The following is a 14,252-nucleotide window of genomic DNA, read 5'->3' as shown; positions in this document are numbered from 1 at the left end:
GTGAATTCTCTCACCCTCCCGCGCTTCTGACTGTACCCAGTGCATGTATAACAAACAAACAAACAAAAAAATAAATAAATAAATAAAAATGAATAAATAAAAAAAAAAATGTTGGGTATAAAATATTGCTAGACAGAGTTCTATGGGTGATCCATTGGGAAATACAATTTGTTTGTTAATAGTACCAGTTGGAGAGTCTGGTTTGTGTTTTAATCACAGCTCTGCCCTCTACTAGTAACTTTAGGCAAGTTAACATCTCCAACCTTTAGTTTTACCACCCGTAAATAATATTCAATAATGTGTGTAAAGCTTCTGGCATGTATGAAGTAAGTAGAAATTACTCTCCTAACATCTGTCTCCAGCATAGGGTTCTCACCTAATCAGGCTATTTCAGGTTCTATTGTTCATTCTATCAAGAACCATGTTCCCCTTCTTGTCTAGAGCATCTTCATTAGATTTTGGGTATTCCTAAAACTTGAGTATTTCCTCGTTTCAATCATTTCTGCAGATGGCTAATTAGATTTTTTTTTCTTAACTACTTTTTTGATAGCTTATAGCTATCTTGTTACTGTCTCTACTTTCCACTGAATGTGGTTCCAGCTATACTGATGCCCTCACATTTTGTTTCACCTTAATGTTAATCATCTAGGTTTCTATAATTAGTATTCGAACCTCTTTCTGGCAGAGTGTATTTTGCCACATTTTATCTTTTTCAAACATGTCATTAAACTTGTCATTGGCAGCAATCCCACTGCCCATCTGTGACTATGCAGGTACCTCTTTTCACCAACTCTCTACCTCTGCAGGGCAGCAGCTTCCTGCCTGCCTGTGCCCTGTCAAGACCATCTGCCTGCAACCATGCAGGCCTCTCTTAGCAAACCTGTCCCTTCTGGGGGCAGGTCTTCCTGCCTGCTTGTGTCTATGGAAGTGTCTTTAACTGTTTTATCCCTTCCCTAATAAACCTGCCCTTTAAATATTAAAAAAGGGCCTCCCTAGTGGTGCAAGGGGTTAAGATGCAACCTATGAAGCTCACGTTAGCCACTGCAGCATGAGTTCAATCCCCTGGCTGGCCAGGGAGCAACCCACATGGCATAGCAGACCTCTCCTGTCTTGCCCGCTGCTCCCCTCAGCAGTGTATTTTGGTCGATCTGCCTGTTCTGATCCCCACTCCTCTGTTTCTGGTGAATCCTTTCACCACCCCCCCCCCAACTCTGGTCTGTACCCCAGTTCTTGTATGTATAAATAAATAAATCTTAAAAAATAAATAGAAAAAGAATTTTTCATCATGCTTAAGATACTTTTATTGACTGTCAAGATATTTTTGCACTAGCTGGCATTCCCTCAATTTTTATTCTAACGCCACCATTTTTTTCTTAAATGGTGCTTTTTTTGGTTCTTAGAGCTTAATCTATAATGTCTGCTTAGTTAATAATTATAAGGATTTCATAGATAAGAAAGTATGCTGGCCTCCCACTCTAGGCCTATAGTAGGCACCATGAGGATCACAATTTACAACACTGATTTCTATCCACTCACACTGAGTTGACTGATCACACTATCCCATTAGTAGTTGGGTGATTGATGTTCTGATCAATTTATTTATTGGCAGTAAGTATAAACTAAAAATTAGAATATTGTTGATCAACCCAAATTTTCTTTATAAAGAAAGTAATATTGGGCCTCCCCTGGTGGCGCAGTGGTTGAGCGCTGGGCTGCGAAGCTGACCACCACAGCCTCTGCAGCGTCAGTTCTATCCCTGGCCTCCGGCAAGGGTCCCACAAGGCGCGCAGACCTTTCCTGCCGCCCGCTGCTCCCCTCAGCAGTGTATTTCGTCACTCTGCTATTCTGTTTCTGGCTCTGGTGAATTCTCTCACCCTCCCCACTTCTGACTATAACCTAGTGCGTGTATAAACAAATAAATCTTTAAAAAAATTGAAAAAAAAAAAAGTAAGTAATATTGTTCCACATCTGACTAGACTAGCAAACTATAGGCCTCAGGCCGGCTAGCTGCTTTTGTAAATAAAGTCTTGGAACTCAGCCATTCCCATTCATATGGGAATACATACATGTTTTGTCTCTGGCCTTGTGCTAAAAACTAGTTTCGACTGGTTGTGAAAGATACCAAAAGTTCTGCAAATCTCAACTATTCACTACCTAACTCTAAGAAAATGTTTGCCAACCCTGGGTCTAGGCTATAAGAAGTTGCCAAATCTCATAGTTTCATAGCAAAAGGAGCTAAATGTGCTAAGGGGTGGTATAATCAAACTGCCTGATACCTCTTTACTTCTCTAGAATTGTATCCTCACCTGTTCATTGGAATACTTAAGTCTTGTTTTGTACCTCTCTTTTGCTGACCTTTTGGTTAATGGGAACTTGAATAGTTAAAATTTTACCTTGGTTGAACTTGGAAATTTCCAGATCTACTTAGCAACACATTTATAACTCTTAGTGTTGGATATTTCTGAAGACATGTGTTCTCATCTGTTTTTGTTTGAACATTTTAAACTAGTAAGTAATTTATTGACTTTCCTCCAAGTCAATGAATAGGACTGTCTACTCTGGTTTAAATAACAGAAATTTGTTTTCTCATAGCTCTAGAGACCATAAGTTGAAGATTAAGATGTGGGCAGAGGGCCTCCCCGGTGGCGCAGCTGTTGAGCGCTGGGTTGCGAAGCTGCCAGCAGCCTCTGCAGCGCCAGTTCGATCCCCGGCTGCTCCCCAGCCACCAGAGGAGGGTCCCACATGGTGCGCAGACCTCTCCTGCTGCCCGCTGCTCCCCTCAGCAGTGTACTTCGGTCCTTCTGCCTGCTCTGCTCCCCGCTCTGGCTCTGGTGAATTCTCTCACCCTCCCGTGCTTCTGACTGTACCCAGTGCATGTATAAACAGAACAAACAAATGAATAAATAAATAAATAAAGCATGCCTCTATTAAAAAAAAAAATTAAAAAAAAAAAAAGATGTGGGCAGAGTTGTTCTCAAGCCTTTGTCCTTGGCTTGTAGATGACCATCTTCTCCAGTCTTCTCATGGTCTTTCCTGTGTGCATGCCTGTGTCCTAATTTCTTTAGAAAAGTGAGTCATTAGATTAGGATCCACCTAATGATCCTCTTTAACCTTCGTTATCTCTGTAAAACACGCTATCTTCAAATGGTCTCTTTCTGAGCTAGTGGTGGTTAGAAGCTGGATTGACGAATTTAGGAGAGGATATTGCCTTTCCAAACTCTCAGTCTATAACATGCACTAAAGAACACATTATCCCTGATGAGTTATTGGTTGGATTGGGTTTTTGCTAAATTAAAACCATTTTGGAAAGCAGGTTTGGCCATATGTTCTAAGATTTTTTTCAGTGTTCATTGTCCTTTACCTTCTAGTTTTACATGGGGATTTCTCCTAAAGAAATTGTTTTGAAAAGGCTGACTTACATTCTGCACAAAATCATTCACTGTGACTTTCTCTATATCAGAATGTGGGTAATGCCCATCTTGTAAGATTATTGTTAGAATGTACAATGCATTGCTTAGCATAATGACTAACCATTGTGATGAGCTATTATCCTCCAAAGAGTAGAATTTCCTAGGTTTACTTTTAAATACACTGCAAAATACAACTTGAACAGCTGTAAATTTTCCAACTTACTCTGATTAATTTCTCTGTTTCTGAAATTATTTACCTTATATTATTTAGAGATCCTGGCTGCCATATAAGGGTTTAGGTTTTAATGGTTTTAAAGCTTTTTCATATCTACTAAGAGTTTAAAAGAAAGGGTTTAAAAAATGCAAGCAACCATAGGAATTTTGGGCATGTGAATTTCTTACCACTTTACCTACAGTAATTGTGCATCTTTATAAGACTGATTATTTACAGTGTTCTGTGCAAATACACATTTTAATTTCCAGCTTTATGAATCAGACCAGCAAAATTATGCTGTATTGTTATTTGTGATATTTTTATGTTTTCCACTAAATTTGGAATAAGCAAGGATTTTTCTAAAATGACAAAAAGGATGAGAGCAGGTAATGGGGATCAGGATTGGAAATTAATATTCCATCGAATTGCAGTTTGATGATTTTAAGGTGAGCATAACTGCAAGACGGTAGGGTGAGAGTTGCCCAATGTCCTATTTGAACAAGTGGACTACATTTCAAATTGACATGTCCTTACATCTTGTTTAAACAGCTTGACCCACCAGTGTGACCAAAGGCACCCTACTTAGATGAAAGGTACTATGTCCTGACGAGCAATTAGTGAAAATCCTGATCAAGAGTAACCAAGGTCTCGTTAGCATGTTAAACTTGGGTGGCAACTCAAGTTTACTAAGACATACATCATATGAAGAAGCATGTAACTTCTGTCCACGCCCCAGTATGGCCCAGCTGTGATGTTGCTCCCTTTTACCCCACCCTGGGTGACTAATCCCTTCAAACTCTTTTCACAGCCTCACTCCTCTAAGAGCCAGGCTGGAAATTTCCTCTACCGGTGCTATCTCCCTTGTGCACAAACCTAATAAAACCTTGTCTAGATGTTGCTTGTCCTGTCTTATTTTACAAGGAGTCAGACCTCTGAAAGGACCCTAAGGTCTACAACAGTTTTTGTTGTTCAGAGATTGTTTCCTAGTAGTCTTCTCTCCACAAATTTCCACTTCATGCTTTTACAGTTCACTTAACACTGCAGAGGCCTCACTTAACAAAATTTTGCTTGACTGTCAAGAGTCCCTTCTTCCTTTCTGCAGGCTCGCTCCTTTGACTTTTAAAACCTTGGGGAAATCTTTCCAATCCAATTTCAGTGTGTATGGATCCCAGCCACCCAAAGACTTAACTAACTTTAAATAGGTCTCAGTACTTCAGTGAAAGCAGAAATTCAGACAATTACAGGGTTATTTGATGCAGGTGGTATAATTTTAAAAAGCAGTTTTTGTCTTTGTAATCAAGGCACAGGCCATATCATACTCTGCTTCCCTCACTTTTTATTTCTGGAGTTCACAAATGCAACTCTTTCAATTTAAAATTAATTTAAAATGGGGGGTAAAAAGTAATTTTTTTTTAAAATTTCCAAATTTGTTATTAATGTAACCTTGATTTAGAACATTATACAGGTTTTACCTATGCATCATTACAAACCAACATCTGTAACACAAACGTAATTTTTATCCCCGCCCCGGTAGGACCCCAAATATAATTTTTAGTGAGCATGGATGCAATTCTCCCTACGTTTTTCAGAAGCTGACATGAGCCAACATGGCTGCAGGCAGTTGCTTCCCTCCCTCCACTATGTAGGTGGGGCTCGCGCGTGCGCACACACGGCCCCGCCCCGCCCCGCCCCGCGGCGGAGACGCGCTAGCTGCGTCATCAGTGTTTTCCAGCAGAGTCCGACCTCTGCGGCTGTCAGCTCCATTTTGTTGTGGGAGCTCGTCGCAGCTAGCTGGGCTTCCTGTCGTTGCCTTGCGAGCTTTGCCTCTTTGGCCCTGCAGTCTCCAGCCGGGACGGTAAGGCGCGGTGGAAGGGACGAGGTGTCAGGCGAACCCCTGGCGAGGCCCTATTCCCCCCGCTTTTTTTTTCTTGCCGCCGGCATTCTCCGGACAAGGGCCTCATTCCCTCACCCCGTGCTGCACGAAGGCGACCCGCTCGGCTCTCTTACCTCTGCCACACCTCGACCCCCCCCTCCTCCTCACCCCCGCAGAGCTTGGTGTGGGGCAGTGGCGGTGTCTGCCGCCTTCGGGGCGCTGGGCGGGGAGGGCCGGGCCGCCCGGGCGCCATGTTGTCCGCCGCGGCCTGCTGTTCGAGCTGTAAGATGGCGGCGGGGGCAGGACTTCGCCCGCTAGCGGGAGAGGCGAGGCTGCAGGGGGTGACCTTTATTTGGCTTCTGGAATGTGCCTAAGTCCGGGTGCTCTGTGGAACTGTCTGGTAACAAATGGACAGTAAGGCCGAACACTCGCCTGGTGTAAGGTCCTGTCGTTTAATGTCTGGTTGAGTGTTAAAGGGTTGAAATTAAAATCGCCAGTCTTTACCCTCCCTGACGTTACCAAAAATCAGGTTTACGAACCTGGGGAAAGAGATTCGTGATGTGTTGGAAAGTCGGGCGATCAGGCATGGTATAGGTTGGCATTTCTATGCCCTCTTCCCCGCCAGCCTTTTGTGATACCAGTTGGAGTGTTTTTGATTGAGAGTTGTGAACTGAGAGGTGGAGTTCGAGCAATTAAAATGTGTTTTTTTTCAAGTTGTCCGAGATACTTACTGTAAACATTACTGAAAGGAATTGGGATTTCTCTGCCTCCCGCCCTCCCCCCGGCAAATTGTGCGTTTGTGGCAATAGGATAAACTAGGTCTTATTATATAGTGTATGTCGGGGAATGTACTTTTGTATTCTAATGCCATCGTAAACTTGGTAGATCGATGGTTTACCCCCTTTACAGACATAAGTATGATGGTCTTTATGGTGGCGAAGAGCATTTATAGTTGTATTTGAGTTGGAGACTAGTTTCTAACACGATTAAATGCGGAGAATCACATATGTGGACCTAAAATAAAATTGTGCTGCTGGCAGGATAGGGGTAGGATTTTGCCAAAGTCGGTGAATTAGAAATACTCCCTCTCATTTTTTCTTAACGCTCTTCCACTAAATCTGAGCTCGTAATGAATAATGCAGAATACCTATAGTGAAATTGGAACAAAAAAAAAAATTAGGCTTATCAGTGATTTTAGATTGAGTGACAGTGACTTGAACTTTGATTTAAAAGAACAGTTTCAGAAGTTCACAACTAGAGTGAATTTGAAACTGCTCATTGTTGACATGTGGGGGACAATTTAGATGAAAAAACTTTTTTTTTTTAAATGTAGATGAGACACTCAAAGAGAACTTGCTGTCCTGATTGGGATGAAAAAGAATGGGATTGTGGAAAGTGGAGGAGCAGCAGCAGTCATAAAAGAAAAAGGAGATCTCATAGCAGTGCCCGGGAGAACAAGCGCTGCAAATATAATCACTCTAAAACTTCTGATAGGTAAGGAGGGTACTTAAAGTGTCTCAATATAAAGCCACATTTTCGCTATAGTGTTATGTCAATTATATCTTAAGAAAACTATGGGAAAATATTTTTGTGGATAAGTAGTGGATTATCATGCCTTTCTATTTCCAATGGCGGCAAGTGCTGTCTTTGGGGAGATATGATAATTTGAGGATATTTTATATTAGTATAAAGCATTGAAACTTTTTTTTTTTATTTCTCTAGCCATTATTTAGAAAGCAGATCTATAAATGAGAAAGATTATCATAGTCGTCGTTATGTTGATGAATACAGAAATGACTACAGTCAAGGATATGAACCTGGACGTCACCATAGAGACCATGAAAGCAGATATCAAAACCATAGTAGCAAGTCCTCTGGTAGAAGTGGAAGAAGTAGTTATAAAAGCAAACACAGGATTCACCACAGTACTTCACATCATCATTCACATGGGGTATGAACACTTCTAAAACATTTTGGAAATTTAATTCCCATGTGGAACAGGAAAACTTGAATTTGTGCTTGTTTATTTGAGGAAGATGAAGTCATCTCAATTTTAACTTGCAGGATTCTTTTTTATGTTTATGTATTGGTAGGAAATTCCTGAGATGCAGTACATATTTTATTCTTTAGTAACAGATTCTGTTATTGGCAACTTATTTGTCATTCCACTGATATAAGGGAGGTGATTATTTTAGGCTCATTTATTTAATAATGATTAGAAGATATTCTGATTTTTTTTAATAGTACTTCAAGAAATTTAATTTGTTAAGTTGAGGCTTTATCACAAAAATACAATTGGCATTTATTTTTGTGTCATTGAAAATTGGGTGCCCAGTTGTCATAGCAAAGCATGCCCTGTAATCCTTTTTCACTAAGGAAGCCACTTAACAGATTTGAACATGATGAGTTATATGTTAATTTGGAAATCGGTTCAGATGACATTTAGTCAGTCATGTATGTCAAATCTTTTTTCCTTCCCCAAATTAGGACTTTAATTTTATTTACTGTTTTAATATTTGTTTTCTTAGATTAGCTAGGGAATCTTAATTTGGCCACAGTCTAGATTGACAAGTAAATATTACCTCCTACAACTGCACATTAAATTAGGACACTAGAAACTTAAAATTATGTTTCAGTGACTGCTACAACTAAGCATTTTTTTAAAAAGAAAAACAATTGTATTATGTTTTGTTGCCTTGCCACTTTGAGTATCTTATCTGAAAATCTGTTCCTTGCCATGTTTTTCTCCTGTTAACATAAACTATGTGCCCTGTGAATTTCTGGGGACTGAATTTGAAATTGCTCCTGCCAACCGTTTGTGGCCTGGCGTGTATCTGAATGCCTGAATATCTCCCCGCTGAATGAATTTCGTATTCTGCCCTGAATTCACTCGGGTATATTGATTGGCTGGATGATCTTGGTGCCGCCCACTTGACGTTTCCAGAAGAGTCACCGAAGGAAAAGAACCAGGAGTGTAGAGGATGATGAGGAGGGTCACCTGATCTGTCAGAGTGGAGACGTACTAAGTGCAAGATGTATAGAATATTTTTCAACACTTATTAACTTTTCAGATAACATAATCTATATATAGACTAAGATTTCAGGGATTTGGAATTCTTATTTTCTTTCTCTTTTTTTTTTTTTAGTTATTTTTCTTTTTTTTCCATTTCTTTTGGTGGGGGGGGATTGTGTTTTTGCTTTCTTTAGAAATTTAATGTTTGTTATACAGAACTTCCAAAATAGTAAATCAAGTTAATGAAATTAGCTTAAGAATGAAATTAGACCTAAAATAGTTATATATGTTTTTTGGCAGTGTTGACCAATAAAGTATCTAGTGATAAGGAAATTTGTAGCATCAACTAGAATAATCTGCATTGATAGCATTTATTATGATAAGTAAAATGTTTCCACTTTGTGGTATGACTGAGATTTGTTTCTCTCTTTTAGATGAAATTGTTGATACTTTAGGTGAAGGAGCTTTTGGAAAAGTCGTGGAGTGCATCGATCATAAAGCGTAAGTTTACTACCCCGAGATTGCATTTGAGGAGGTCAATAGTGCAGAAATTTATTTTATTTTGCTTTAGAATAGTCTGACAATGAATTACACCTTTTTTTGCTTTGGATTTTCAACCTAATTAGATGTAGGAAGTTACCAGAAAAAGGCATTGACCTGTATTTTTAATCAGTACCTATGAAGAGCATGTGCAGTCTCTTAATGTTAATGGTAAGCTGAAGTGAGAACAGATTTTATTGTTTCGGTGAGGAGGTTTGTTGTTTTTTTTTTGTTATCCCACTGGACACAGTTGTGGCTGTACTCCTCCCCACTCCCAGTCAGTCCTTCGCAGCCTTAGAAGCATTGATTTTTTTACATTAGGGGCTTTGCAACCCAGACTACTGACAGTTTTCAGGGTGGTTACCTAGAAGCCTGTATTGTTTGAAAGTGCCATGTTTCATTCTAACAAGATGTCGAGAACTGAGAAAATTTATAAATTGGTGTCATACTTTAATAACCTATTTCCATCAAAGTCCTGGTTGAAATTTAAGATAGTATGGGAAGTTTTACTTTTTTTGTTACATGATGTCCTGCTTTGTTTTTTCCTTCCAAATGATAGGGGTTTTTTCTAAATTATTGGGTGAGGCTTCCTACTATTGTAAGATTCTAAGAATGAGTTCCTACCTATGCCTCCACTGTTTCCCAACTTTTCTAGTGATCGTGACTAAAGAAAGATTTGACATATTTACTAGTCACCAGGTACCATAGGACTAGAAAATTCATTATGTACTTTTTTTTTTTTGAAGTTGAATCTTATTTGGTCAAGCTGATTGAGGTAGTCAAGTATCAGTATTCTGGTTAAATTAGAATAGTTGATGCATAGTTTACTTGGAGAACCAAAAAATAATTCATATGAATGGTGGTCTGATAAAAGAAGCTTTTGTCACTCAGCACGTGTTTGTATTACCAACCAAATGACCCAAGATCTTTCTAGTTGCTTAGATTGAGTTGCAGTTAGGAGGGAATACTTAATCATAATCAGGTAAACCTGAATGCTATACCATAAATTTAAGAAAACAAATACCATGGGTAAAAGTACAAGTAGTGCATGGTCCTGCTCAAGGCCCAGCACCCTCAGCAGGCTCAAGCATCTGTTCAAGGCATGAAAAATAAATGGTGTTCAGAAATGTTGGGCAGTGTGGGGGAGGAGGTAGAGAGTATAAGAAATGCACTTTGAAAGGAGTGTTAGAGAAAAAGAAGTGGACATCATCTGTATTGTTTTTCTAATCTGAACTTTTTCTGGCAGGGGAGGTAGACGTGTGGCAGTAAAAATAGTTAAAAATGTGGATAGATATTGTGAAGCTGCTCGCTCAGAAATACAAGTTCTGGAACACTTAAATACAACAGACCCAAACAGTACATTGTAAGTATCAAAATAGAACTTGGAAAAATGTCATCAGGTAGCTTTTGGATTAAAAAACCTATACTCAAGTTACTTTTTACATATTTATAGCCGCTGTGTCCAGATGTTGGAGTGGTTTGAACATCATGGTCACATTTGCATTGTTTTTGAACTTTTGGGACTTAGTACTTACGACTTCATAAAAGAAAATGGTTTTCTGCCATTTCGACTGGATCATATCAGGAAGATGGCATATCAGATATGCAAGTCTGTGAATTGTAAGTACTTGGCATATCTTCCAGAAATTTGAGTATATTGAGGCTAACTTGCTGCCACACTGATTTGGATCATTTTTTAAGAAAATGAAGTGGTATCTAGTATAAAGCACTTAGAAGCATGATTAAAGAGTAAGTATGAGAACATGATGTTGTTCAGTTCCTCACATTTCTTTTAGTTAGTATGCTTTTCAACATAGATTGATCTATTTTCCTGTAAGCTGTGGTTTAGCCTTTCTGATGACTGAAAAAATTAACCTATACCATTACGCTAGAATTGGGGACTAGTGGCCATTCTCAGCATCACAAGAGAAAAATGCTACTGTCTTTACTTTTTAACCAGTTATTAGGGTAGTAGGAGGATAGTAGGTTTTAGTCCCTGATTGTCTGGCAGGCTACTGAATGATCGCTTGGATATGTGGAAAAGGTGTATCAAAGAAGTCTTTTTGTTAGGAATTTTTGGCTTGGTTTGCCTAGATTTGGGGGTGGTTGTCGATATTTTATGTAACAGCAACTTTTTCTGTTTCATTTTCAGTTTTGCACAGTAATAAGTTGACTCATACAGATTTAAAACCTGAAAACATCTTATTTGTGACATCTGACTACACAGAGGCATATAATCCAAAAATGGTATATCTTTAATGTTTACAGCCTCAGATGAATGTTTTATACCTTAATGTTTTGCTTCCTTAACTGACATCATTTATGTTTTTCAGAAACGTGATGAACGTACTTTGATAAATCCAGATATTAAAGTTGTAGACTTTGGAAGTGCAACATATGATGATGAACATCACAGTACATTAGTGTCTACAAGGCATTATAGGGCACCTGAAGTAATTTTAGGTAAGAATTTCTTAATTGTGCATGGGAGAACTGTACATAGCTTTACTGAAGAAATTGACTTTGAAATTTATTACATAAAAATAAATTTGTTAAAGGTTTATTTTATTTATGCATACAAGAGCTGGGGTGTAGGTCAGAGGTACGGGGGGGGGGATGAGAGGATTCACTAGAGACAGTGGGGAGCAGAAGAGGCGGATCTGCTGAAATACACTGCTGCGGGGAGCAGGCGGACGAGACAGGAGAGATCTGCGCAATATGGGTAGCTCCATGGCCAGGGATCAAACTCGTGCTGCAGTGGCTGGCAGTAGCTTCATAGTGCTGAGTCTTAACCCATTGTGCCACCAGGGAGGCCCCTATGATGGGGTTTTTAAAACAGTCATTTAATGTCTGTTACATCCCAGAAACTTTTTGTATCCAGTTAGTCCTTGCATGGTATAGGTAGTTCCCTATTTTACGGGTTAGGAAAGAGGGTGTAGGGAGGGGAATGGTTTATTCTAAATCACTAGAGTGAGCCAGATTTGAGACCTGAAAACCAAATGTATCCAAAGCCCTAAGTTTTACATACTACCTTAGTATATTTAATTTTGAATTAAGTGATTCTTTTAGGATCTTTCCAGATCAAACATCAAATGACATTTTATAAAAATGACTTTAAGAAATATTAAGCATTTTTTCCTAATGGTTTGCTTTACTTCGCAGCCTTAGGATGGTCCCAACCATGTGATGTCTGGAGTATAGGCTGTATTCTTATTGAATACTACCTTGGATTTACAGTATTTCCAGTAAGTGACAGTGATCTGTTGAGTGGTTTTGTGTGAGAAAAGTGCCTGTTGATATAAATGAACTGTTATTTTTTAATTTTTTGTGAATGACTACTTCAAAGTATACATTCATAGATTTTTTTTTTTCTTGTATAGATGTTGTAGCTAATTGTAAGGAAGTAAAAATCCTGTAATTCCAGCACTATTGGGTATTTGTAATGCCTTCATAATGTGTCATTTTTTTAAAGATTTTTTGTAAGATTTTTATTTTTATGTAGAAGAACTGCGGTGTAGGCCATAGCTACAGGGGGTGAGAGAATGCACCAAAGACAATGGGGAGCAGAACAGGTGGATCTACTGAAATACACTGCTGAGGGGGAGCAGTGGGCAAGAGAGGAGAGGTCTGCTGCACCATGTGGGTCACTTCCCTGGCTGGGAATCAAACTCAGGCTGCTTTGTGATGGGAGGGCCATCACTCTTGGTAGTACTGAGACTTTACCCCTAGGCCACCAGGGAGGTAAAAATTTAGGGGAGTCATTGTTGAACTTTTTCTGTAAGGCCTTAATGTATGTTTTGTTGTCAGCTGTTATTTACTAAAAGTACATAGAACTTTTTAAGTGATTCACTTTTTGAACTTCTGACCATCTATAAACTAGAAATTTAAATGAGAACAGAATGTGCAAAGTAGATAAGGTGTTTTTTTTGTTTGTTTGTTCTTGTTTTTTTTTTTAAAGACACATGATAGTAAGGAGCACTTGGCGATGATGGAAAGAATTCTTGGACCTTTACCAAAACACATGATACAAAAAACCAGGTATGTTTTATTTAAGAGTATCATCCTTGTACCACTTAGCTATGTGTTCTAATGAAAATTCTATAAAAGAATGAAGTCCAATGCTTTTTCACTTTTAAGCAGCACCTAACTTTCTGGGAGAAGGCAGTAATTATTTCTAGGTTGTCTTTTAAATCTTTTTTAAAACATGTTAAGCTTTCATCCATAAAAGCATGCTGACTGATTGATTCAATTGCTGTTGCTGGATGTTAAAGTTTTCAGTATCAACCTAAACATGAATGGATATTGTCTCATTCTTAGGAAACGTAAATATTTTCATCATGATCGATTAGACTGGGATGAACACAGTTCTGCTGGCAGATATGTTTCAAGACGCTGTAAACCTTTAAAGGTAAGCTTGGGTCATTGCTTGAGGGACTAAAACCTTGAGTTTTTATGGTGGCGAAATAAAATTACAATAAGTAGTAAGAAAGTAGAACTGTTCTATTTCTTTTCTCCTCAGGAATTTATGCTTTCTCAGGATGCTGAACATGAGCTTCTGTTTGACCTCATCGAGAGGATGTTAGAGTACGATCCGACTAAAAGGATTACTCTGAAAGAAGCATTAAAACATCCTTTTTTTTACCCCCTTAAAAAAGCACTGTAGAGCTAAAATTGTACAGCTCTTTTGAAGAGATCTTATAGACTGCATCAGTCTGATTTTTAAATACTAAGTTATTTTGTACAGCTTTTGTGAAATTTCTTACTTTTTTTGTATTTGCCATGTTTATTTTGTTTGGATAATTTGAATTAACTGTATAGCTAAGTAAATAATTATCTTTTTCAGTAATTACTGTATGAAATGATTTATCCAGAATAAATTTTTTGTGCTAATGCAGTTTATATGAATCTGTAGCTTTGTTTTTTCCCCAGCCATTTTTCCTGTTTCTTAATTTTTGTTTTTTAAAGATTTGTTTTTATTTATGCATATAAGAACTGGGGTGTATACCAGAGGTGGGGAGGGTGAGAGAATTCACTAGAGACAGTGGTAGCAGAACACTATCAGATGGTTTCACTTATGGGGGGAATATAAGGGAACCAAACAAGATCAGGAAAAAACTAAACTAGCAGGCAAAACAAAAATCAGACATTCTGTGGGAGAGGGCTCAAAACCGGGGGGAAGAGCACTAGAGACTAAAGTGATGG

The 14,252-nt window shown here is 38.6% G+C and overlaps 1 protein-coding gene across 2 annotated transcripts; it reads left to right on the top strand.

Moving 5' to 3' along the window:
* The first annotated feature begins 5,346 nt into the window (after positions 1-5,346).
* CLK1 (CDC like kinase 1) lies at positions 5,347-13,942 on the top strand. Of its 2 annotated transcripts, XM_037523807.2 has the most exons (13): positions 5,347-5,479; positions 6,831-6,991; positions 7,220-7,448; positions 8,442-8,532; positions 8,945-9,011; positions 10,297-10,413; positions 10,504-10,670; positions 11,203-11,297; positions 11,384-11,513; positions 12,213-12,295; positions 13,009-13,088; positions 13,368-13,458; positions 13,570-13,942. In XM_037523807.2, the coding sequence occupies exons 2-13, from the start codon at positions 6,831-6,833 to the stop codon at positions 13,711-13,713; spliced, it is 1,455 nt and encodes a 484-aa protein (XP_037379704.1). In that variant the 5' UTR covers positions 5,347-5,479; the 3' UTR covers positions 13,714-13,942. The 2 variants fall into 2 exon arrangements, with proteins under 2 accessions (XP_037379704.1, XP_054555958.1); XM_054699983.1 differs by lacking the exons at positions 5,347-5,479; positions 6,831-6,991; positions 8,442-8,532 and having other exon boundaries at positions 7,417-7,448.
* Positions 13,943-14,252: the final 310 nt, after the last annotated feature.

Source organism: Talpa occidentalis, unplaced genomic scaffold (assembly GCF_014898055.3).
Source record: "Talpa occidentalis isolate TD23 unplaced genomic scaffold, MPIMG_talOcc4v2.1 talOcc4.3, whole genome shotgun sequence".
Taxonomy (NCBI): Eukaryota; Metazoa; Chordata; class Mammalia; order Eulipotyphla; family Talpidae; genus Talpa; species Talpa occidentalis.
The sequence above is the reverse complement of the archived record's forward strand: the minus strand, read 5'-3'. Positions and strand labels throughout refer to the sequence as shown.